Source organism: Mus caroli, unplaced genomic scaffold, assembly GCF_978045245.1.
Source record: "Mus caroli unplaced genomic scaffold, Mus_caroli_1 scaffold_18, whole genome shotgun sequence".
NCBI lineage: Eukaryota > Metazoa > Chordata > Mammalia > Rodentia > Muridae > Mus > Mus caroli.
In genome coordinates this window covers 7387341-7409389 of record NW_028227273.1, presented here as the reverse complement: position 1 = coordinate 7409389, position 22049 = coordinate 7387341, and the positions used below count along the sequence as shown (strand labels likewise).

Sequence of the window (22049 nt, the reverse complement as noted above, 5' to 3'; positions counted from 1 at the left end):
GGCACGGGTATTCAGAGATGGGAGGCACGGGTATTGAGGACATGGGATCCCCTGTCTTGTGGATAGGACCTCGTGAATACGGTGCAAAGCCATGCTGACCTCAGCTAAGGAAGGAGAGAGATTTGCAGCCTTTTCTCCCCCATCTCAGGATGCTGAAGAGGCGCTGTGGTGATTGATAGGCTTTGGCGAGGCTGTGGTGATAGGCTTTGGCGAGGCTGTGGTGATAGGCTTTGGCGAGGCTGTGGTGATAGGCTTTGGCGAGGCTGTGGTGATAGGCTTTGGCGAGGCTGTGGTGATAGGCTTTGGCGAGGCTGTGGTGATAGGCTTTGGCGAGGCTGTGGTGATAGGCTTTGGCGAGGCTGTGGTGATAGGCTTTGGCGAGGCTGTGGTGATAGGCTTTGGCGAGGCTGTGGTGATAGGCTTTGGCGAGGCTGTGGTGATAGGCTTTGGCGAGGCTGTGGTGATAGGCTTTGGCGAGGCTGTGGTGATAGGCTTTGGCGAGGCTGTGGTGATAGGCTTTGGCGAGGCTGTGGTGATAGGCTTTGGCGAGGCTGTGGTGATAGGCTTTGGCGAGGCTGTGGTGATAGGCTTTGGCGAGGCTGTGGTGATAGGCTTTGGCGAGGCTGTGGTGATAGGCTTTGGCGAGGCTGTGGTGATAGGCTTTGGCGAGGCTGTGGTGATAGGCTTTGGCGAGGCTGTGGTGATAGGCTTTGGCGAGGCTGTGGTGATAGGCTTTGGCGAGGCTGTGGTGATAGGCTTTGGCGAGGCTGTGGTGATAGGCTTTGGCGAGGCTGTGGTGATAGGCTTTGGCGAGGCAGTCCGCTGTCTCTGCAGGCCCTGCGCCGTCTGTTTGATGATGTTACAGAGAAAGAGCTTTACTTCTCAGCCTCTCAGGACACTCTTCTTCCTCTGTGATATCCTAAGAGGCTGAGATCTCTGAAGGTTCTCCAGTGTTGTGCAGAGCGAGGGTACACAAAGCAGCCAAGCCTCAGGGCCCCTGACACAGCCCAGACCCTTCTGCCTCTGCTGCCTGTGACCTGGATCTCAGGGGCCAAAGCGGTTTGATATGGCTTGGTGCTTGCTCGTTAGCTGGGCTGCGGTGGATGGCTTTGAGAAGAACAGGCAACTGGGAGAGCAGGAAGATCAGAAGTCTGGCCTTTTGCCGAGAATGGGGAGGATGGGGGAAGAGAGACAGGGAGGGTGGGGATGGGGGGAGAGATGGGGAGGATGGGGAAGAGAGATGGGGAGGATGAGGATGGGCGAGAGATGGGGAGGATGAGGATGGGCGAGAGATGGGGAGGATGGGGAAGAGAGATGGGGAGGATGAGGATGGGCGAGAGATGGGGAGGATGGGGAAGAGAGATGGGGAGGATGAGGATGGGCGAGAGATGGGGAGGATGGGGAAGAGAGATGGGGAGGATGAGGAAGAGAGATGGGGAGGATGAGGAAGAGAGATGGGGAGGATGAGGAAGAGAGATGGGGAGGATGAGGATGGGCGAGAGATGGGGAGGATGGGGAAGAGAGATGGGGAGGATGAGGATGGGCGAGAGATGGGGAGGATGGGGAAGAGAGATGGGAAGGATGGGGAAGAGAGATGGGGAGGATGGGGAAGAGAGATGGGGAGGATGGGGAAAAGAGATGGGGAGGATGAGGATGGGCGAGAGATGGGGAGGATGGGGAAGAGAGATGGGGAGGATGAGGAAGAGAGATGGGGAGGATGGGGAAGAGAGATGGGAAGGATGGGGAAGAGAGATGGGGAGGATGGGGAAGAGAGATGGGGAGGATGGGGAAGAAAGATGGGGAGGATGAGGATGGGGAGGATGGGGAAGGGAGATGGGGAGGATGGGGAAGAGAGATAGGGAGGATGGGGAAGAGAGATGGGGAGGATGAGGATGGGCGAGAGATGGGGAGGATGAGGAAGAGAGATGGGAAGGATGGGGAAGAGAGATGGGGAGGATGGGGAAAAGAGATGGGGAGGATGGGGAAGAGAGATGGGGAGGATGAGGATGGGCGAGAGATGGGGAGGATGGGGAAGGGGGATACTATGGTCTGAAGCTTCTGTCTACCAGACAAATTCATTCTGTGGAACCGCCCTGACCATTTGACCCCCAGATGAGGTGATTTGGTTGTGAGTTTCTTTCCACTTCTCCCTGGAGGCATGCTCCTTGTGGCACACAGATGTGGGGGAGAGGAAGTCCTGGGCATTGCCTCTGTGGTTCAGAATCTCCCCCGCAATTCCACCCAGCTTGCCTGGCTGGGCATCGTTGTCTTGATGAGCCCCAGGATCCAGGAAAAGACTGTGTCTAGAGGTGGCCCAGGGTGTGGCCCTTAGCCCCGTCTCCCACAGGCCACCCATTCCTTAAATGCCTCTCCTCTAAAGCTCAGCCTCATAATCTACCCCAGTCCCCAGCAGGTGAGTGTGGTGAGCCTCCACCAGCAGTGGGGCTGGCAAAGGCTTTCACTTCCTGGTCCTCTGTAAGCCATAGAGTCACCAGATGTGACCTGCCTGTGGGCCCTCCAGAGCTTTTGGCCGCTTACTCTAGAGGCCCCTCTGAAGACAGATAACCCCAGCCAATCAGGGAAGACGGTTGTGCTGCATCCCAGAGACCCAGGAAGAGAAAGGCACGGGCGTGGGTTTGGTCACACAAGAGCGACAGCCACCAGTACTCTAGAAGACCCCTCCTAGGCTGGTCTAGTGACCCTGGATACCTACCTTCTCAGCAAGGGCCTTTCAAGAGACCCAGGGCTAGCATATCGACTGGACACTAGGTGCCCTTTGCCTCCGATGGGAAAGTAGAACTGGCCGGTGACTCTAGTAGCTGTGTTCTAGAAGGGGTATGGGACTCGACGGCTGCGTCCCCGTCTGGTTGGACAGGTTGAGGGAGCAAACCTGGAGCCAGCACTGACCTAGAAGCATGAAGTCTCCCCAAGAGTGCCTGAAGAAGACCCCTCCAGTGCAGAGGCTCCTGAACGCAGTCCCGGTGGCTTCAAGCGGGGCCTCCAGGGCCCTGCCGGCTCCCGGCTCCCGCAGCCTCCGGGCTGATTCCCAGCTTCCCGGCTGGAAAGCCTGTTACAGAATCCCAGGAATGTGCCTGGAGCGCAGAGAGAAAATTCCCAGACTAGCTTCTATAAATACTTCAGGGCAGGGGTGGGGAGCAGCGCCCAGCTTGGCCCACAGCTGGCCTAGCACTAAGGACCGCTTCCCGGGGTGGGCTCCCTAAAAGACGTAAGCCCACACCCCCTCGGGACCTTTCTGCTATGCCTCCGTTTACGTCATGAGGCACTGAATTAATGGGGTGAGAGTGTTAGTGGCAAAGCCTAAGAAAGGGCTAGTAAGGCCCTTCCTTCTTTTCCACACCCAGCTAGGGCCTCAGTTCTACCCTGAGGCTCAACAGACAACTAACTCCTAACAGGAAATGCCCCATACTCTCCAGACCTCAGCCAAGTGCAGGCCCCTCAGACTACCTCACAGGCCTCCTGAGCTCACTGAGGCAGGAAGTCAACCCAGGAAGCCCTTAAGGCAGAGCAAGGTATCCTTGGGTGTGTGTGTGTGAGAGCTGCTGCCTTACTTAGAGCAGAAAGGCTGGCAGGGAAGTCTCAGTCAGTCTCTCTCTCTCTCTCTCTCTCTCTCTCTCTCTCTCTCTCTCTCTCTCTCTCTTTCTCTCTCTCTCCCCCTGGAGCACAAGCCGGGAAGGTCCACAGGAGCCCCACAGTTACCAACTATGATGTGGAGGTGGTGTCTGACCTCAGGAAAGGCTTCCTGGGAGAACAGAGCCCTCAAAGAGTGGTGTGGACAGGAGACCCTCTGAGAGCTGAGGAAAGGGGCACTAGAGATGGGAATTTCTGGAGACTTTAACCATCGTCCTGTCTGTCCCAGAAGCCCCTGTGATGACTGTTTGTAGTCCAAGTGCGCCGTGCAAGTACATTGTTCCATGGGCATGGGTAACTTTTACATGGCTGCCAACTCCCTGTGAGCGGGCAGGCCAGTCATGGCACCACAGTGAAGGGTCAGAAACGAAGGGCCTCTTCACAGGACTAGATCTCTCCCAGCAGATGAGGGACAGGCGGGGACAGAGGGGGGACTCTGTGGGGACAGACGTGTGGATTGAACCGAGACACCAGTTCTGTGTTCCCACCATCTCCCTGGAGACCTGGAGCCAGTGAAGTGTCAGGAGGGTGCTGATGGACCCTGGGGGCAGCGCCAGGCTGGGGACAGCGGATGAGACCTTGCATCTTCCTGTGCTTGGGTCCCACCCAGTTGTCAGGCAGCAAACAGCACTGGGTTGCTACCAAACACAAATGCTGCTGGTGTCAGGGGCAGGTGGCCACAGATCCTGTTACAGGCCCTGGGCCTCCAGGCCTTAGCCTGACCCCAGCCTGGCCTGGTGTCTTCTTTCAGGTTCTAAGGTCAGCATGTTGGGGTGGGGGTGGGACATGAGCCAGTCCCACTGCACAGTCCTTCCTAACAGAGGACCCTGCCATCTCCTTCCGTCTAAGTGGACAGTGCTGGCCTCTCCGTGCCCCATGCCCGCTGTGGCCTTCCTAGAGAAGTTGCTGTTGTTTGCTAGCCGCCTACTGTGCGCGTCTGGCTGCACCTTCTCCAGATTCATCCTTCCAGAGTTCTCAGCAGCCCTGTGAGGAAGGACTCTCCCATCCACCCCCCCCCATCGACCCTCCCCTTCCCCCCAGGTTACAGAGACCCATGTCAGTTTGCTGAGGTCACAGTGCATGTCAGTGGCAGAACTGGGACTCCTAGGCCTTCTGGCTGCTAAGCCCTGGCCTTTGTTCTCTACCAAGGCACACGTTCAGCCTGCAGACACATCTGGCTCCTTCCCAAACACCCACACCTTCTCTCTGCAGGCCTCCCTACTCGTTAGGCAAGTTAGGCAAGCAGTGGCAGCACAGAGCTCCATCCCTGCTCTCTGTTTATTTCCATATGGTTTCCGCTAAGTTCCCCAGTCTAGCCTAGAACTCTCTTGCCTGGTCAGGTCTTCAACTAGTTATTCTCCTGCCTCAGCCTCCCAAGTGGCTGGGACGATGGGTTTGCACCACTAGATCCAGCTAGAGATTGGGGGTGATGGGGGTGGACTCCTCTGAGGTGGACTCTTCTTGCCAATAAAGTTTCCTGTGGAGGGAAGCTCCAAAACGAAAGTGCAGAGAAGAGAAGCCAGTAGACCCATCCCCCACCACACACACACACACACACACACACACACACACACCCCTTCTGACAGACCCCGCTGGCCACCTCTAGTCTCAAGCACTCCCTGTGGACAGCATTGAGAGGCTGCAGAGCGCCTGGGTTTTGGTACTTCATTTTGGTGTCTGGCAGCCATCGGCTAGAACCTTCCTTCCCTCCAGCCTGTGGGCCCTGTTCCATTGTGAGTGAGCTACTTAAGGTCCTGCCCTGGCCATGTGGGCAGAACTGCGTGGCCTGGGCACTACTGGCCGGACAGACGCTGCCTGCCGCTGGCTCTGATAACCCTGAGTCAACACTGCTGTGTGCATCTGGTCAGCCCTGTGTGCGGCTACTCCCTGCCCCCACCTGCTGTTCTCCAGCCTCAGCTGAGGCTACTGAACCAGTGGGTCCTTGGGTGTGTCTATGCTTAGGGTCATAGGAGGGTGCCACTCTACAAGTCAGCTGTGGCCCCAGGACCTCCAGCCAGTGCCTCTGGAGACAGAGCTTTTTCCCAGTCCTCCTCAGCACCCTCTCTGCTGCCTAATTGGTCATGTTCCAAGCTCTCTTAGGATTTATGAAGTCAGCCATGTACATCTTTCCTGGTGCGTCTCCATAGCAACCAAGGGCCTAACTCTAGGGAGCTTGGGGAGGAGGAGAATAATCCAGCTAAAAATGTGCATGGCCGCCAGTGGGCGGGCTGCAGAGAGGGGGCTTCAGGCACACAGACAGCTCCCTGCCCCCACCCTGGTCCCCTGCCTCCCCAGGAGATCAGAGTTGGAGATTTATACCTCCACTCTTTGGAACAAGAGAAGGGCTCACTTCTCAGCATCCTGGGATACCTTCAAAGTGGCAGGTCAGTAGCACGGTACAGAGCAGCCTTTCTGGGACCTGGAGCCTTCCCCGTGCCCACACCCTGTCCCTTATCCTTGTCCCTTGGAGGATGGGGATGTTCGAGACTGCCAGTTTCACTTCCCACCCGCTTTGTGACAATTCCTGGCACTTCCTCTAGCTTACTCTCTTGCAGTTCTTTGCAGCGTCCTTTGAGCTAAACTGCAAAGCCATGCTTCCTGCTCCTGACCGAAGGGGCCTTGGATAGCTGAGTCCCTTCTCGCTCATTCTCTCAGCAATTGCTCTGTGCCCTGATCCACTCCTTCCAGCGCCCACCCGCCCTGGCACCTGTGAGCATAGAGTCTGCTGGCTGCTTGGTCTCGGGACCCAGCAGTCCCTGGGGAAGATAGGCTGCTGAGGCAGGCAGACAAGCACCCCCTCTTTGTCACAAAACTAGATAGCCTTCCTGCTGTGGGTGCCCCCTTGGGGTGAGGGGCAGCTCCTCGCTGCAGGCAGCATGCTCCAGTCTTAGACAGCTTTGTGTCCACTGACTCATTCCTGCCACCCGGCTTAGATGGCCAGGCCCTGATAAAATGCATTATTTTATTCTTTTTTCCATTTGTTGAAGAGTGAGTTGGAGGGCTCAGAATTCCCCACACGGGGCCACTCAAAATCAGGTCTAGGCTTAAAGGCCCATCTTTTGAAGACAAGAGGAGCATAGCTACTACAGGTTAAAGCAGGGCTTGGGCAGGGTCGGATGGGTTTTGCATAAAAAGGGCACAGTCATTTGTCTGTGGCCCAGCCAGACCTGAGGGCCTCTCTGGCTCGCCCTGGTTGCTAAGCTCTCCCCACCTGCTCTGGAGGCCCGGGCCTGCCTGGTTAACCTTGTCCTTTGCTTCCTTTCTAGGGTCTGATGCTGAGTCAGCTGGGCCACAAGAGCCTGGCCCAGAAGGTGCTGCGGGACGCTGTAGAGAGACAGAGCACCTTCCACGAAGCATGGCAGGGCCTGGGAGAGGTGCTGCAGGACCAAGGCCAGAACGAAGCGGCCGTGGACTGCTTCCTCACAGCCCTGGAGCTGGAGGCCAGCAGCCCTGTGCTGCCCTTCTCCATCATTGCCAGAGAGCTGTGAGCCTCTGCAGCTGCAGCCGGCAGCTATATACTGCCTGCCAGGGGCGGGGCGGGGGCAGCAGACACAGGCAGGGGGCAGGGAAGGGCGTGTGTCCAGATGTGGGGGCCTCAGGGAATAGATGACGAGTGAGCACTTACACTGGCTTCCATGCCACTTCTCCCCCCACACTCCACACCCTGCAGGCCCAGCTGGGCCTGAGCTCCTGACTGAAGCTGGGTGGATGAGATTTGCATCCAAAGCAAACGCCTTGCCTCCCCCAAAGACTGACCGTTGCTGGGCACCTCTTAGATAAAAGGTGTGTCTGGGAGCCAAGCCCCTTCCTTGGCTTCCCCCACCACCCTGGATTTCCTGGTTTGGGATGAACCAATCTTGAGTTTGTGTACCACAGAGATGAATGCCTTGGGAGACAAACTGGCTTGAATCTAAGCGACTTCACAGAGCTGTGAGCAGACGTGCTGGAGAGCCCCGGATACATTTCCCCATCTGATCTCAGGGCAGTGCAAGCTTGAAGCCTTGCCCAGGACAGCCACAGCTTGAGGTCCCAGATACAAAGAGGACAGACAGTGGGCTCCTGGGCTCTTGTCAGTCTGAGTTGGCACTGTTGATGCCAACTCACTGTTGGTGTTTCCTTTATGGGGAGGTTGCCTAGGGAGTACATGTGATTTCTCTGTACCACCAAGTGCCTTTTGGACTCGTGTTGGCCAGGCCCCTAAACATAGTCCCCCTGTCTTCCATTTTCACTCATTGTCATCTCCCTGGAGACACGCCCCAGTCAGTAGACTCCGTGGGCCCTGTGCCGGTGGCCTCCAGGATACGCCTTGGAATACAAAATGGGTCTGATGTAGACATTCCTGGTACCTTGAGTACACAGTCCCTCAAGTCTTTGAACCCGCCCACTTAGGTGAATGACATCCAAGTGACCATTTATAGGCCCCAGCCCATTACACCTCATCACCCACTGCCCAGTTTTCATCTTAGGCTTTGCTGAGTGACCCCAAAGCCCCAGCTTGGCCTTTTGTGCTCCCCTGCCTAGATTCCCACAGAGGCCATGCTTGGGGAGAGCTGGAGGGGGAACCTGACAGCCTGCTCACCTTTCTGCACCCGCATGCTCTCTGTTAGGTCGCTGGGCAGCTGTCCCTCCCTGGCTCGTCAGCCATGCACTCTGGTTTTGAAACTTTCCCTCAGGAAGCCATTCCCCAGGGCCTAGCAGAGAGTTCCTTCTGTCTCCCCTACTCTGGGTGGAGCTCCCTCGGGTTCACCTTGCGCTTGTGTTAGTCAGGGGTCACCGTGCTGACCACAGTGGCCTTGCGGAGAAAGCCGTTGGAGTCTGGCTCCGTGGTGGTCTGATGTACCCTGCTTGTACCCTCGTGTCTCCAGAGAGCTGGTGCCTGCTGGCCACAGCCACAGGCCAAAGGGAGGCTATTCAGTCCTTGGTTGAAGGGTCTTTATGTGTATATGTGTATGTGTGTGCATATATATATATATATATATATATATATATATATATGCTAGAGATCTATATTTTTATGGAATTCTGTTAAGAGTAAAAAAGAGAAAAGCAGATACTATTGGCGTACCTTGGAGGTCTATCTTGGCAGTGGGAAAGACAGCAAATGCATGAACTGACTAAGCATCCTGTCTTTGGAGGCCCTAGGAGACAGGCCCAGTACCTGACAGTGACTTTGGAAATTGAATAAAAGACCCTTGAAGGAGGACAGGACTGTCTGAAGGGTGTGTCCGGTTACTTGGTACTCAGCATAGAGCAGGGCCCCGGGCCCTGGAGAAGAGACCCTGTCAGAGGAGAAACCCGAAAGGCAGGGCTGAGGGGAGGAGAGTGGGAAGAGAGAAGAGGCCCAGCTCCGAGAAGGTTGATTCCTGTCGGGTAAGCAGTGAGACTAGAGTTCAAGCCAATGCCTGCAAGTTCTCAGAGGAGGTAGAGGGGTCTGGGCCTGGCCTGTGGCCTGTGGCCTGTGGCCCGTCTTTCAAATAAGCCTGCCCAGTAGGCAACTTGGAGGATTGGGGGTGTTAGCACCCAGGCATCTCTACTGCCCAGTGACAGCAGAGCAAGTCATCACTAGCTGCCACGATGTGACACGTTTCTACTGTGGCCACTAGTTGGACATCCTCCCGTGCACGTGTGCTAGGCCAGTCCCTCCACCCTCACCCAGAGGCAGCCTCTGTAGACCGCTCCCTGATACACCTCCCACGTGAGATCTGGCTTAGATCACCGTGGGATGACTGGAGCACATACAGGTGGGCCTGTGTTAAGCCCATTGCACTGCATCTGAAGAAATTATAAGTCAGTAGTGATAATTATATAATTATACAAATATAAGACCTTTCACCAATTGTTTTTTCAAAAAATGATGTAAGTTAACAAAGAAGCCCATGATCCCCCACCCCAAGGAATTGCCTCCTGTTCTCCCAGAGTGGCAAGCCCCGCACTTGGAGGACAGCCATTCTGTGACTTCCCCCAGAGTGCAGAGCTGGTCTAGTCCAGAGCCCTCAGGTGTCCCCGCTTCCCAGGCAGCCAGCATCTGTCTCATCTACCCTTGACCATGTGATTCCACATTGGGAAACTGGGGAGGAAGAGCCTTGCGGTGCGCCAGACCCATTTGTTTGTGTGTGTGTTTGTTTGTTGGTTTGTTTTTCAATGTGGTGTTGCACATTGAACTCAGGGGCCTTAAGGATGGCGAGAATCTGCCCTTTACCACTGAGCTGCATCCATGGCTCCCTCCCCACTTGTTTCCGAAGCAGGGATTTCATGTGGCCCACACTGGGCTTGAAACTGGGATATAGCCAAGGATGACCTTGGATTCTCCATCTTGTCTATCCAAAGTGCCCAGCTCGGAAGACCAGCTCCCTTAGCCAGGCAGCACACAAATTCTAGTAAGTGACAGTTGGTATCACGTTAAGCACCCAAGCCCTCGAGGTTCTCCCCTTTAAGGCTTTCATATACACAATGGTGGTGTCTGCCCGACGAGGGGAGGCTAGAGGGAAAGGCAGAGACGCAGCCTCGCATTCAGCAAAGCATCGCCATGCAGATCTGGAACTAGTCAAATGTTGGAGGGTCAGGCGATGGAGACTTCCTGAATCCTGGCATCTCCTGACACCTCCACCCTGTTCCAGTCCACGGCCCTCGTTCAAGAACAAGAAAGTAGCTTCGCGTTGAAATCCATTGTGCCTACATAAGGGCTTAAATCTGGGGACAAAACGTGGGGCTACCCTGTACTCCCTCTCTCTGACCCTCTAACCCATATACCATTTTCTGAATCATACACAGCACACACACACACACACACACACACACACGTCTGAATTAACTGTTAATCTGTGGAAACGAATACGAATGGAATATGAATGGGTTTCGGCTGCCAGGGCTCCAGTGCTTGCTGTTGAACAAGCTCCCTACCCACTGCTCAAATGTCCATGCAAATATTTCTTGGCCTTTGGAAGTCTCGCATTATACAAGCTTCCCGTTTGTCCACCTGCTGACTCTCTCCCTTGCTTGAGCAGCCTCCAGAGCAGCCGCACTGTGCTGAGCCAAGGATGCTGGGAGTCTAGGGAGGTGCTGTCTGCTGCCAGAGATCCTCTGGAACTGCCACCAAGTGTTTTTCATTGTAAAGAGGTTCATTGAAGGACATGCAATGGCAAGAGTTGCTCCCAGGAGCCTAGGTTGGGCGCTTCACAGCAGAGGGCTGGAACTAAAGCAGCCTCCACAGAACAGTGATGCTGTAACTACCCAAACAAGAGCTTCTCTCTCCTACACTGGCTGTGTGGCCTTGAGCAAGTTGCTTAACCTCTCTGTACCCGTTTTTCTTCTCTGCAAAAGTAACAGTGAAGTAGTAGCTGCTTTGTGGATTTTGACTGTGTAAGAAAAACATTTTGAGGAGGCTGAAGACCACCGCACTGGCCTCCAGCCTTGCCCTCCCCTGCCCTAACACCTACAGCACTGTGCCCCAGAGCAGTTGATTCTTGAGCAAGAAGATCCGCTTGAGCCCACTTGTCTGGATCACTTGGCATCACTTAGACTGCCTTCCCTTGGGGGTGTGCTTACCTTGATCAAGTCATTGTGACAAAAGCCATAGGCCTCAGGACACAACATATAGCAGCTTATGGATCTAGAATTCAGTCCCTATAGCAGCTTATGGAACTAGAATCTAGTCCCTTCTGAGATGCTCCACAGCTCTTCCTTCTGTTTTAATGGTACAGAATGGATCCCTCCAGACAAGCAGACAAGGATACAGCCACCTTCCTCTTTGTCTTCATTACCTGAGGAACAGTAGTGGGAGCCCCTCTCCTATGTCTTACCCTGGGATGAAAGTCACGCTGACAATACCTACATATATCAGTGCCAGTACTGGGCCATATACATGTCATGCTCACGGTCAACTGCTAATCACCCCTTTGGTAGTCCACAGCCTTGGGAGGAGGGACTCTGTCCCCAAGAAAAAGACCGTGTATTCACCACATTTGCCTGCTGTGTAATAGGGCCTGAGAATTCAGGATCTGTGCTCTGTCCCTCTGCTACCCTCTAAAGACACAAAGAACTCAAGGGCTCTGAGGATGGAAACACAACAACTTCTCATTGCCACAGCAGAAGGCAAATGGACTTCTGGACACTGGTACCATAGAGGTCTCTCTTCTCTGACAGTGTCCCAGGGAAGACGACACCAGTCCAGGGGCCTTGAACACCTAGAAGCCACCAAACAGCTACCAGAGTCACCAGGCTGGTTGGCAAGAAGGGAACTGAGCAGTGCTTCCTGGCACCCATCTCCCACCGCCACCCCCTCCGAAGCCAGAGTGGTGTTTCCTTGAGCAAGGGACTGTGGGTTTCCCAAATAATAATGGTGCACAGAAGATGCCAGGCAGCTGGGAGTACAGGCAGACTCTGGGAACCGTGGGTTGGACTCTAGGTTGGACTGCTGTGGATCCACACGCTGCTCCACAGCCTGGCCGATGGGCAGGGCACACACACACGTGGGAGCCTATCCAGGTGCAGAATGCCATTCCCCTGGTCTCAAGCGCTTGGCCTTTTTCTCACTCAAATGCATCTTTAGACTTTGGCAATCAGTCACTCGTCACCTTCTTTAAAACCATGTGCTTGGTTGTAAGCCATCGGAGGCTAAGTGTGTGTAGTGACTCTACCCTGTACTCTTACATTTTGGTGTATCTTTCAAACCAAAAAGTTAGCTGTCTTACCCTCCAGCTAGTCCTCTGACTGTCTTCCAAATAACTAAGAATACCAAGACCATTCAATAGGGAAAGAGCGGACCTTCTAACAAACGTGGCTGGGAAGACTGGATATCCACATGCAAATGAACGAAGTTGGACTCCTGCCTAAAAACCATACGCAAAATTAAGTAAGAGTAACTATCAGAGACCTAGTGTAAGACCTGAAATGTTAACAAATCCTAGGAGAAGTTGCAGGGGGAAAGCTTCAGAACAACATATTCTGATGACATCCTGGGCGTGACTTCCAACAAAGGTACAGACAACAGGAAGAGACTATCTCATGAATGTTAAAAAATCTGACGTAGAAGACATCAGCTGTGTAAAAAATCAAAAATACTCTATAATCCTCAGCTCTACTGGAATTCCCCAAGGAATTAGAAGTTGAGTCCCCAAAAGAGATATTTATACATTTGTGTTCACAGAGGCTAAGCCATGGAAGGAAGCAATCCAAGTGTCCACACACAGATTGGATAAGCCAAACACACACACACACACACACACACACACACACACACACACACACACATTGCCATAGATGAGTGACATCTAGCATTGCCATAGATGAGTGACATCTAGCATGCTACAGATGAGACCGGAGGTAGGACTGGTCACTCAGGCAACCTGTGGTCCTCAGCCACAATGTCCGTGGCTGCGTGGCAGGGTCTACATATCTCGGTCCAGAAAGCAGGGGCAGGACAAGGGTGGGAAAGTCAGAAAGGGCCAGGCTGCCCACATCAGTGCTGTGACTTTTGACATTCTCTGCCTAATGAAGGGGAAACTTCACATGGACACAGTGGGTGGGAGAGGTTTGCAGTCATGTGCCCTTTGGTTGGAGCCAGATTCACAGAGCAGCTGGAGGGTGGGGTGGAGGAGGGGGGAGCTGCTCAGAGGAACCAGGGCAAGGACCTTGGGAAGCACCAGTCACAGCAGATGAAGGAAGGGGGACCCTGGAGAACCCCTCGGTAATTTAAGATGAGCTAAGATGGAATGGGGACCATCCAGGGAGGAGTGTAGTTCTGTAGATTTGTGGTGCCCGCACAGAACTTCCTAAGTCAGTCTCAGACGTGTCGTATGATGCACAGGATGTTCTTAGCTGCTAAGTATCAACGTAGGATCGTATAGCAAACTCTTCCAGCTTTTTTTTTTTTTTTTTTTTTCAAAACAGGGTTTCTCTGTGTGACCCTGACTGTCTTGGGACTCATTCTGCAAAGCAGGCTGGCCTTGAGATCTGTCTGCCTCTGCCTCCTGAGTGGTTTTTGTCTGTTTTGTTGTTGTTTGTTTGTTTGTTTTTGGGTTTTGTTTTGTTTTGTTTTGTTGTCATCAAGTTCAATGTCAAGCCAGGCCTATCCATTCTCTCTTTCCTCATCTTAAAATTATCATTCAGGAACTTTAGCCCATTTGAAGAATAAAACTCCTGGGTGGTGGTGGTGGTACACACCTTTAATCCCAGTACGAGGGAGGCAGAGGCAGGTAGCTCTCTGAGTTTGAGGCCAGCCTGGTCTACAAAGCAAGTTTCAGGACAGCCAGGGCTACACAGTGAGACCCTGTTAAACAAAAAAAAAGGTCACAAACAAACAAATGAAAAAAACCTTGGACCTCTGCTTCATCACTGTGTCTGTTCCCAGCAGGCAAGAAACTTTGACATTCCACAACCCCAGGATGGTTCTGCAGGTGGGAGGGGAGTTTTCTCCCCAAAGGTGAAGGCAAAAAGATCATGTATGGACTTCTAAATCCACAGAGCAAATGTGCCCTTTTCACTTTTTAATTATAGCAAAGCAAAAAGGTTGTTGTTTGTTTGTTTGTTTGTTTGTTTTAAGTCTTTGCCTATTCTTCCTCTCTGAGGCCGAGGACCTATCTGCTGATCCTCCTGGACCTGGGAGAGGACTTCCTGGTGCATACGGCTCACTGTCCTACCTTCTGACAGCTGTGCCCACTCCTGTGCCTTCTCTCCCCCTTCATTCTTGCAGGGCCACTCTTCCTCTGCCCCCTCCCTCAGCAAATGACGATCCCAGCCTCAGGGCTTTGCCCAGCTGGCTTTCCTTGCCCCTGCCCGGCTTCCCCTTCCCCCACCCCTGCCCACCCTAGCCTCCTGGGATCCTTGGGTCCTGGCCAAGCTTCTCATTTGCATGTGTGGGCGTTTGGCTCTGCTGTCTTCTCCCTCCACTGAACACGCGTGACAGGTCACAGCCCTCGCCTGGGCCCAGCAGTGATCTGGCATGTTTCAAAGATGAGAATTGGTCTTCACGTTACAGCTGTCACCTGTGGGGGGACACTCGAAGCCTGGGACCCCAGGGATTTGCTGAAGGTCTTTGGCACAGCTCCCCCCGCCCCCCCGCCCCCGCTTCCTAGGCTCCTTCTCAGGCCTGGATCCCCTTTGTCCCCACCAAAGTTAATCCCACAGCCCTTCATCTGTGTTCCAAGCCCGTCCACCAAGCACAACACCCAGCATATAGTAGATATTCAAGATTTCCATTGGAAATCAGAAACTTGGAATCAGAAACTTAGGCACAGGCACTTAATGGGGACATATACACTCTCTAAGTGAGTTTGCTGTTGTATGCAAACATAAAGCTAGATGTCATATGCTATATGTCATATATATATGCATATATATATATATATATATATATATATATATATATATATATAGTGTATCTATGTAATTGGTATGGCCCATGCTTCTGGAACCGTGATGAGCAGAACATGAGATTAGATCATGTGATGTAGTCAAGAGTGAACGTAAGAGGCCTGAGGATGCACAGGGTGTTCTTAGCTGCAATGGGTGCACCATGGTACATGGCCGGGGGTGGGGGGTGGGGGCGGTACATGTGTGTGATGCTTATGCATGTGTGTGTACCGGGATACATAGACACACTGGCCTGTGCCTGCATGTGAGGCCGTGGGCGTCTTGGACTGTCCTCTATCAATTTCCACATCTTTAGAGACAGTTTCTCGCCGCAGCTGGAGGTTGTCGTTGTGGCTAGACTGACTGCCTCTGTCCCAGCGCTGAGCGCACTATCATGCTCAGCTGTCGCCCATACACTTTATGTGCCATGTTCTAGCACTTTAACCTACTGAACCTCTCCCATAATAGACTGTTTTACTGTGAATTTACTCATATATATATATGGCCTGCACTCTAAACTAATGATAAATGAGCGAGGCTGAGGCTTGGTGGTTAAACACATGCTTACCATAATACACGAGGGCCCGTGTGTAACACACACACACACACGTGCACGTGCACGTGCACACATGTGCACACATATGGGTTAAACATATAGAAAATGATACATGGCAAAGGAAGCAGTAACGCCATAGTGCAGTAATCAGACCAGTAAAATAATAGCATCTATTATCAAGCTCTGTGCAATAGCTATAATGTATCTATGGCTAAAATTCCTTCCTGAGGAAGACACAATGTCTATCCCTTCCCCACCTCCGTTCCCCAGGTTCCCAGTGACAAACTGAGATATAGTTCTAAAGTTCGCTCTGGGAAGCCAGTAAGTTACTGGGCTCCCTCTGGACAGAATGGCACAAGGATGCCCTTAGAGAAGCCACACGGGAAGGTCTTTCCCAGCCTGGACACCTCTAAGCTCCTTGTGGAAGCCATGGTCTAAGGGCAGAGCTGCATGTAACTGGCTGGGCCGCATGGCTGCCTGGATACTCAGGTGAGAACCCACGTCCAGGCCCCTCCCTCTGTCTGCAAAAAGATCAACAGCCCTCGGTGTGATGACCTTCTGCACATGGAGAAGGCGGTGACACTTTGGCGAAGAGAATCGTCCTGTAGAACAGTGACATGTTTGCACCCAACAGACAGGGTAATGGCTTTGTTTTTATGGGTGTCGCCACAAACTTGTACCACAATGTCATTAGGCAATAGAGCCTTTTCTGCTCCTTTCTATTTTCCAGAGACCTCTGTCAGAGATGAAGCCATCGCTGGCCAGGATGTTAGCTGTCGTGTGACTATGTAATGGTTGAGTTATTTTCAAGAAGTTGAAAAAGAGACAGTACTGCCTTTTGGGAGCCTGTCAACCAACCCATTGTCTTCAAGAGGATCTGGAGACTGTCCAACGTTCGTGTGATGGAGCTGGAGAGGCTGGAGAGGTATGCAGCCCATAGCCTAGATACCTGGACCATGCACACCGCTACAAGGCACAGCCTGGACCAGTCTCAGGGACAGCTATATTCTTAGATTAAGCAGAGCAACTGACTGTCCAGATGAGGATCCTATGTGATGGTCACCCAGACAACTGCCTTGCTTGTTGGTCAACCCCTGTGAGAAACAGGGAAGATCATTTTCTAAACGTAAGAACTTGTTAAAACTCAAGGTAACTTGGCACCAATATTGTTTTATTTTAAAAGCCAATTGTGTTGTTGAAGAAGAGACTGTGTTCTCTACCCATTTTGGCAATGGTTGAAGACTGCTTGGGGAACTGTCTCGAAGATGTGTATGCTCCTGGGCCTGGTGTTTTCTGAAACAGACAAAACCGATGGGGCTGGATGAGACCGACACCCTAAGTGCCTGCGTCCAGCTCCTGGATGAGCTGCGGCTTGACGCATTCCTGAGGAGAGAGATAAGGAATGTCTTGGGACCTGAAGAGGCTCCTTTTGGGAGTCACCGTGAGACTGGGAGATGCCAAGACAAGGGCAGGAAAGCCAGTGACGGCTGACAGCACTTGGGGGTGAGGGCTCGTTCACTTTCTCCTGGGACCTTGGAGCACAATTTCTTCAAGTGGCACTAGCCCAGGAAATTCTTGTCACAGAGGACTCCATCTTCCTTCTAACTACTGGTCAGGAGCAGTAGTCAGGTCTACCGGTCTAGCAGCCCTGGCTGGAGAGATGGGATTCTGCAACAACATATCCAAATCAAAAGCCCACCAACTGCTTCCCATGAGGGGATACAGTGTATCTGAGCTCTTTCTCCGGGCTCCATGAGTTCTCATAGTAGCATTCTTTGTGTGTATGTTTGTGGGTACATGCACATGTCTATGGCTGTATATGAATATGTATATGTATATGGCTGTGTATGGTTGTGAGTTTATTGACATGAGTCCTCTGTAAGAACAGCAAGGACTCTTTACCTGAACCATCTCTCTAGCCTTGAACATAGAGCTCTACCTGCCTCTGCCTCTCAAGTTCTAAGATTAAAGGCATGGGCCATCACCACTCGACCAACCTGAGTGCCCATTTTTAAACATCATGTGTTCACTTGGTTGAAATTCTTGAACAAAGTGTTTCGTCAGGTCTCAATTTAAAGCACAAATGAATGTTCTTTTCTGAGAGCAAGACTTTAGCTCTTGGTCATTGCTTCCCAGGAGGGATGCACACACATTCTTGAAAGCGAAGAGAGCGCTTATCTTGGGCCCCTTGAAAGAGCATCATTGTAGCGGTTAAGGGCAGGGGTTCTGGTGTGGTACATAATTGTAGTCATCGCACTTAGAAGGAAAGCAGGAAGATCAAGACCAGACTGGGCTATACAGTAAGACCATGTCTTTGTCTTGGAAGAAAGGGGCTCCAGCGGCAACTCAGTAGTCAAGAGGACTTTCTAGGCAACCATGAGGGCCTGAACTGAGACCCCAGCACCCATGAAACAAGGCAGCTGAGACCATGAATGTGCTTATAACTCCAGAAATAAAGGGACGTCTGGGGCTGGCTGGCTGCCTTCTTAGCTGAAAATGTGCACTCAGGAAGACAATGTACTTCAAAGGAATAAGGCAGGGAATGCTAGAAATGGTTGGGCACCCAATGCCGTCTTCTGGCCTACACACATGCACAGCCACATGCATGCATGTATGCATACACACACACACACACACTCACACACACATTCACACACACACACACTTCACACATACACACTTCACACACATTGCACACACACTTCACACTCACATACACTTCACACTCACACACACACACACTTCATACACATTACACACACACACACATACATTCACACACTCACACATAGAATGAGGAAGGAGGAAGAGGAGAACCATGCCAACATGGGTTTCAGGATCCAGCGGGCCTGGGTTTGAGTGCTGGTGCCAGGACCCAGTGTTGGCTCCATCACCGCCATTAACTATTGTCGCTCCGGACATGCCTGCCCTCCCTTGCTGTTCATCCCCTCTCCGGGAGGCCGTGGGTGGTAGCACTATCACCCTGAGCATGGAGCAGAGCAGTCAGGCTGCTGGATGACATCAGCTGCCTACAAAAGCTGCTTTTAAAGGCAGGATGTTTGCTCGGCCAAAAGCAAAGGAACAGCCTGGAAATCCAATCAAGTCTTGGCCACACGTCAAGGGAAGCGGAAGCCTTTATTGGTGCTATTAATGGGGCTGCAGCGTGAGTGTGCAGGCCTGGCAGGCCAGCTCACAGACAGAGACTAGGGGTGGTACACACACAAAACCACAAGGCTGGTGGCTGTGACACCAAGGACCCTCCAGCCCTAATTTCTTACCAGATGACACTAAAATTTCCTCTAAGAGGAAGCATCAACCCTGGACTCCTGCCCTTACTTAATGGACACTTCTCTTTCTAGTCATTTGCTCAGTTTTCTTGGGGTTTGGTTATCAGGTGGCGAAGGGTACCTGTGAGCCATTACTGCTGTCGGACTCCTAATCCCCAAAGCCCAAAAGTTTTCTCTTGGCTGTCCCCTTAAATTCTCGCCCCTCATAATGTAATGAACATTCTAGATTCCAAGGGAAATCTCTGGCTGATTGACTGGCAGACTTCTTATCTACTGGAAGAAGAAGAGATGCCTGCCCACTTTTGTGGAAGTCCCCACGTGATGAGGCCGTCCCCATCTCTCAGATCAACCATTGGCAAAGAGTGACTTGGTCCTCTGTAGAGATAGGAGTTCTTTTTTAAAAGAGGGACTCTGATAAGCAGAATATGCCATAGTCAGGACTTTGAGGTGCCCGAATCAGAACCAATACCAAGAAAGTAAAGTGACCAGTTGGCAGGGCCAGTAGCTCTCACTCAGGCTCTAGAACTGTCCCAAAGAAACAATGAATGATACATCAGATGTAACACCTGGGACAGGAAGACATTTATTTTGAAGGAAAAAAAATATGTTTCTAGGTCAAGGGCTTAAGCAATTCTGCAAACAGATGCCCACAACCCACAGACGGGGCATTTATCCTGGGAAAAACTGGCAAGTAGATCCGTCCATGCCTGTGGGCCTAACTCCAAACACTCCCTAGGCTTGGTAGACTTTCACAGGGAGCAGAGAGGCTTTCCCATATAAAACAGAAAAGGCCACTTAGGTAATTAAGGTGTTCTTTTCTGAGATAATTCCCAGACTTGGGCTACCTAAGAGCCTCCAGAATGAAGACAGTGGGCCTGCCTTTACGGCAGAAGTAATTCAATCTGCATTGTGTGTGGCGATCCCGGTCCTCTGGAAAGATGTCTTTAAAAGGGCTATAAAGATCCCCTAAAGCCATGATTCTTAGTCTGTGGGTCAAGACCTCTTTGGGGGCGGAATATCAGATATCCTGCATATCAGATAATTACAGTGTGATTCGTAACAGTAGCAAAGTTACACTTACCAAGTAGCAAGGAAAGTAATTTCATGGTTACGGGGAGGGGTCACCACAACATGGGGAGCTGTATTAAAGGAACTACCTAAAAAGAGACACCTAAAAAAACCTAATTCACTTGGAAGACACAATCTTCCAAGATCCCCCTGCTGCCTCCCCCACACCCCAGCTCTGCTGAGACTTAGGCATATGCCTGTTTACCAGGACCTCAAAGAAGAACCTGCCTTTTGCCCTGGAGACTTGATACTAGTCAAAACACCAGGTCTCAATAAAGACCTTGCTCACCCCCCATGAGAGGGTCCACATCCTGTCATTCTGACGCTCCCGAGTCAAGCCCTCGATGGCTGCTGACAGCCCTGAGCCTACGACCATCTCCTCGGAAACTGTGGCTCCGGCTACATCCGTGAGCCATGGACGGCTTCTCAGACTCAGATAATTTCCCATACTTCCCTGGTGTAACGAGCTCTAGACTCACACCCTGTCGCAACATAGCTCTCTTATGCTCTGAATCATCACCATAGGTTAAGTTTACCCCCTTAGACTGACCCTGGCCCCCAGGCACTCTGACCAATACCCATCTTGTTGACCATTTGTCAGCTCAGAAGCAGCTAAGAGCATTGACATCCTCAAACCCTAACGGCAGTTAAGGTGACCTCGGAGAGGGGAACCTGTCATGAGGAGTTGACTTCCAGGTAGTCAGACGGGGAGAGGGGCCATGGCATGGTAATAATAGTAACCAGCTTTCCAAGATGGCCGGCTCCTTCCTCACCCTCTTGACCGGAGACACAAACCTGGCTGCTGAAAACATAGACCTTGTGAGGTTTGTCTTCCTCCACAGCGGCCCCTGCTAACGAATTGACTCAACAAACTCAAGGCTGGATCTGCACAGCATACAAAACAGTTGTGGACCAACCAACTCTCTTGTCTTACTTCAAAGAGACCAATCCCAAATAAGGGGAGGGAAACTCTTCAAAGATATAAAAACAAACAAACAAACAAACAAACAAACACACAAACAAAAACCTTAGCCCTCAGAAAGAAACTGGTTTTTCAGCTCCTCAAGTCCCGCTCTGCTTTGCAGAAGGGCTTTTACTCTGTATGCCTGGTGTGTGTGTGTGTGTGTGTGTGTGTGCCTGGTGTGTGTGTGTGTGCCTGGTGGGTGTGCCTGGTGTGTGTGAGTGTGCGTGTGTGCCTGGTGTGTGTGAGTGTGTGTGTGTGCCTGGTGTGTGTGTGTGTGTGTGTGTGTGTGCCTGGTGTGTGTGAGCCTGGTGTGTGTGTGTGTGCCTGGTGGGTAGGTGTGCCTGGTGGGTGTGCCTGGTGTGTGTGAGTGTGCGTGTGTGCCTGGTGTGTGTGTGTGTGTGTGTGTGTGTGTGTGAGCCTGGTGTGTGTGTGTGTGTGTGTGTGTGTGTGTGTGTGTGTGTGTGCCTGGTGTGTGTGAGTGTGTGTGTGTCTGGTGTGTGTGTGAGTGTGTGTGTGTGTGTGTGCCTGGTGTGTGTGTGAGTGTGTGTGAGTGCCTGGTGTGTGTGTGCCTGGTGTGTGCATGTGCCTGGTGTGTGTATGTGCCTGGTGTGTGTATGTGCCTGGTGTGTGTATGTGCCTGGTGTGTGCATGTGCCTGGTGTGTGTATGTGCCTGGTGTGTGTATGTGCCTGGTGTGTGTATGTGCCTGGTGTGTGTATGTGCCTGGTGTGTGTGTGAGTGTGTGTGTGTGTGTGCCTGGTGTGTGTATGTGCCTGATGTGTGTGAGCCTGGTGTGTGTGAGTGTGTGTGTGTGAGTGTGTGTGTGTGTGTGTGTGCCTGGTGTGTGTGTGAGTGTGTGTGTGTGCCTGGTGTGTGTGTGAGTGTGAGTGTGTGTGTGCCTGGTGTGTGTGTGTGCCTGGTGTGTGTGTGAGTGTGAGTGTGTGTGTGCCTGGTGTGTGTGTGTGCCTGGTGTGTGTGTGTGTGTGAGTGTGTGTGTGTGCCTGGTGTGTGTGTGAGCCTGGTGTGTGTGTGTGTGAATGTGTGTGTGTGCCTGGTGTGTGTATGTGCCTGGTGTGTGTGAGTGTGTGTGTGTGTGTGTGCCTGGTGTGTGTGTGTGCCTGGTGTGTGTGAGTGTGTGTGTGTTTCCTCATCCACAATTAACACCTTTCTTTAACTAC

The 22049-nt window shown here is 52.2% G+C and overlaps 2 protein-coding genes across 6 annotated transcripts in view; one reads left to right on the top strand and one right to left on the bottom strand.

Annotated features, from left to right (window-relative positions):
• The window catches only part of Ttc7a (tetratricopeptide repeat domain 7A), a 102014-nt gene extending 93153 nt beyond the window's left edge, over positions 1–8861 (top strand). For all 3 annotated transcript variants that reach the window (XM_021186046.3, XM_021186047.3, XM_085833194.1), the window contains one exon: positions 6915–8861. In XM_021186046.3, coding sequence (XP_021041705.1) covers positions 6915–7136 — 222 coding nt within the window. In that variant the 3' untranslated portion in view covers positions 7137–8861. The remainder of the gene's footprint in view (positions 1–6914) is intronic.
• A 6375-nt stretch (positions 8862–15236) lies between these two features.
• Positions 15237–22049, bottom strand: part of Stpg4 (sperm-tail PG-rich repeat containing 4) — a 42674-nt gene continuing 35861 nt past the window's right edge. For 2 of the 3 annotated variants that reach the window (XM_021149811.3, XM_021149813.2), the window contains one exon: positions 15239–16846. In XM_021149811.3, the coding sequence (XP_021005470.1) occupies positions 16730–16846 (117 nt within the window). In that variant the 3' untranslated portion in view covers positions 15239–16729. Of the gene's footprint in view, positions 16847–22049 lie in introns of all 3 variants that reach the window. The other variant, XM_085832757.1, reaches the window with a different exon arrangement.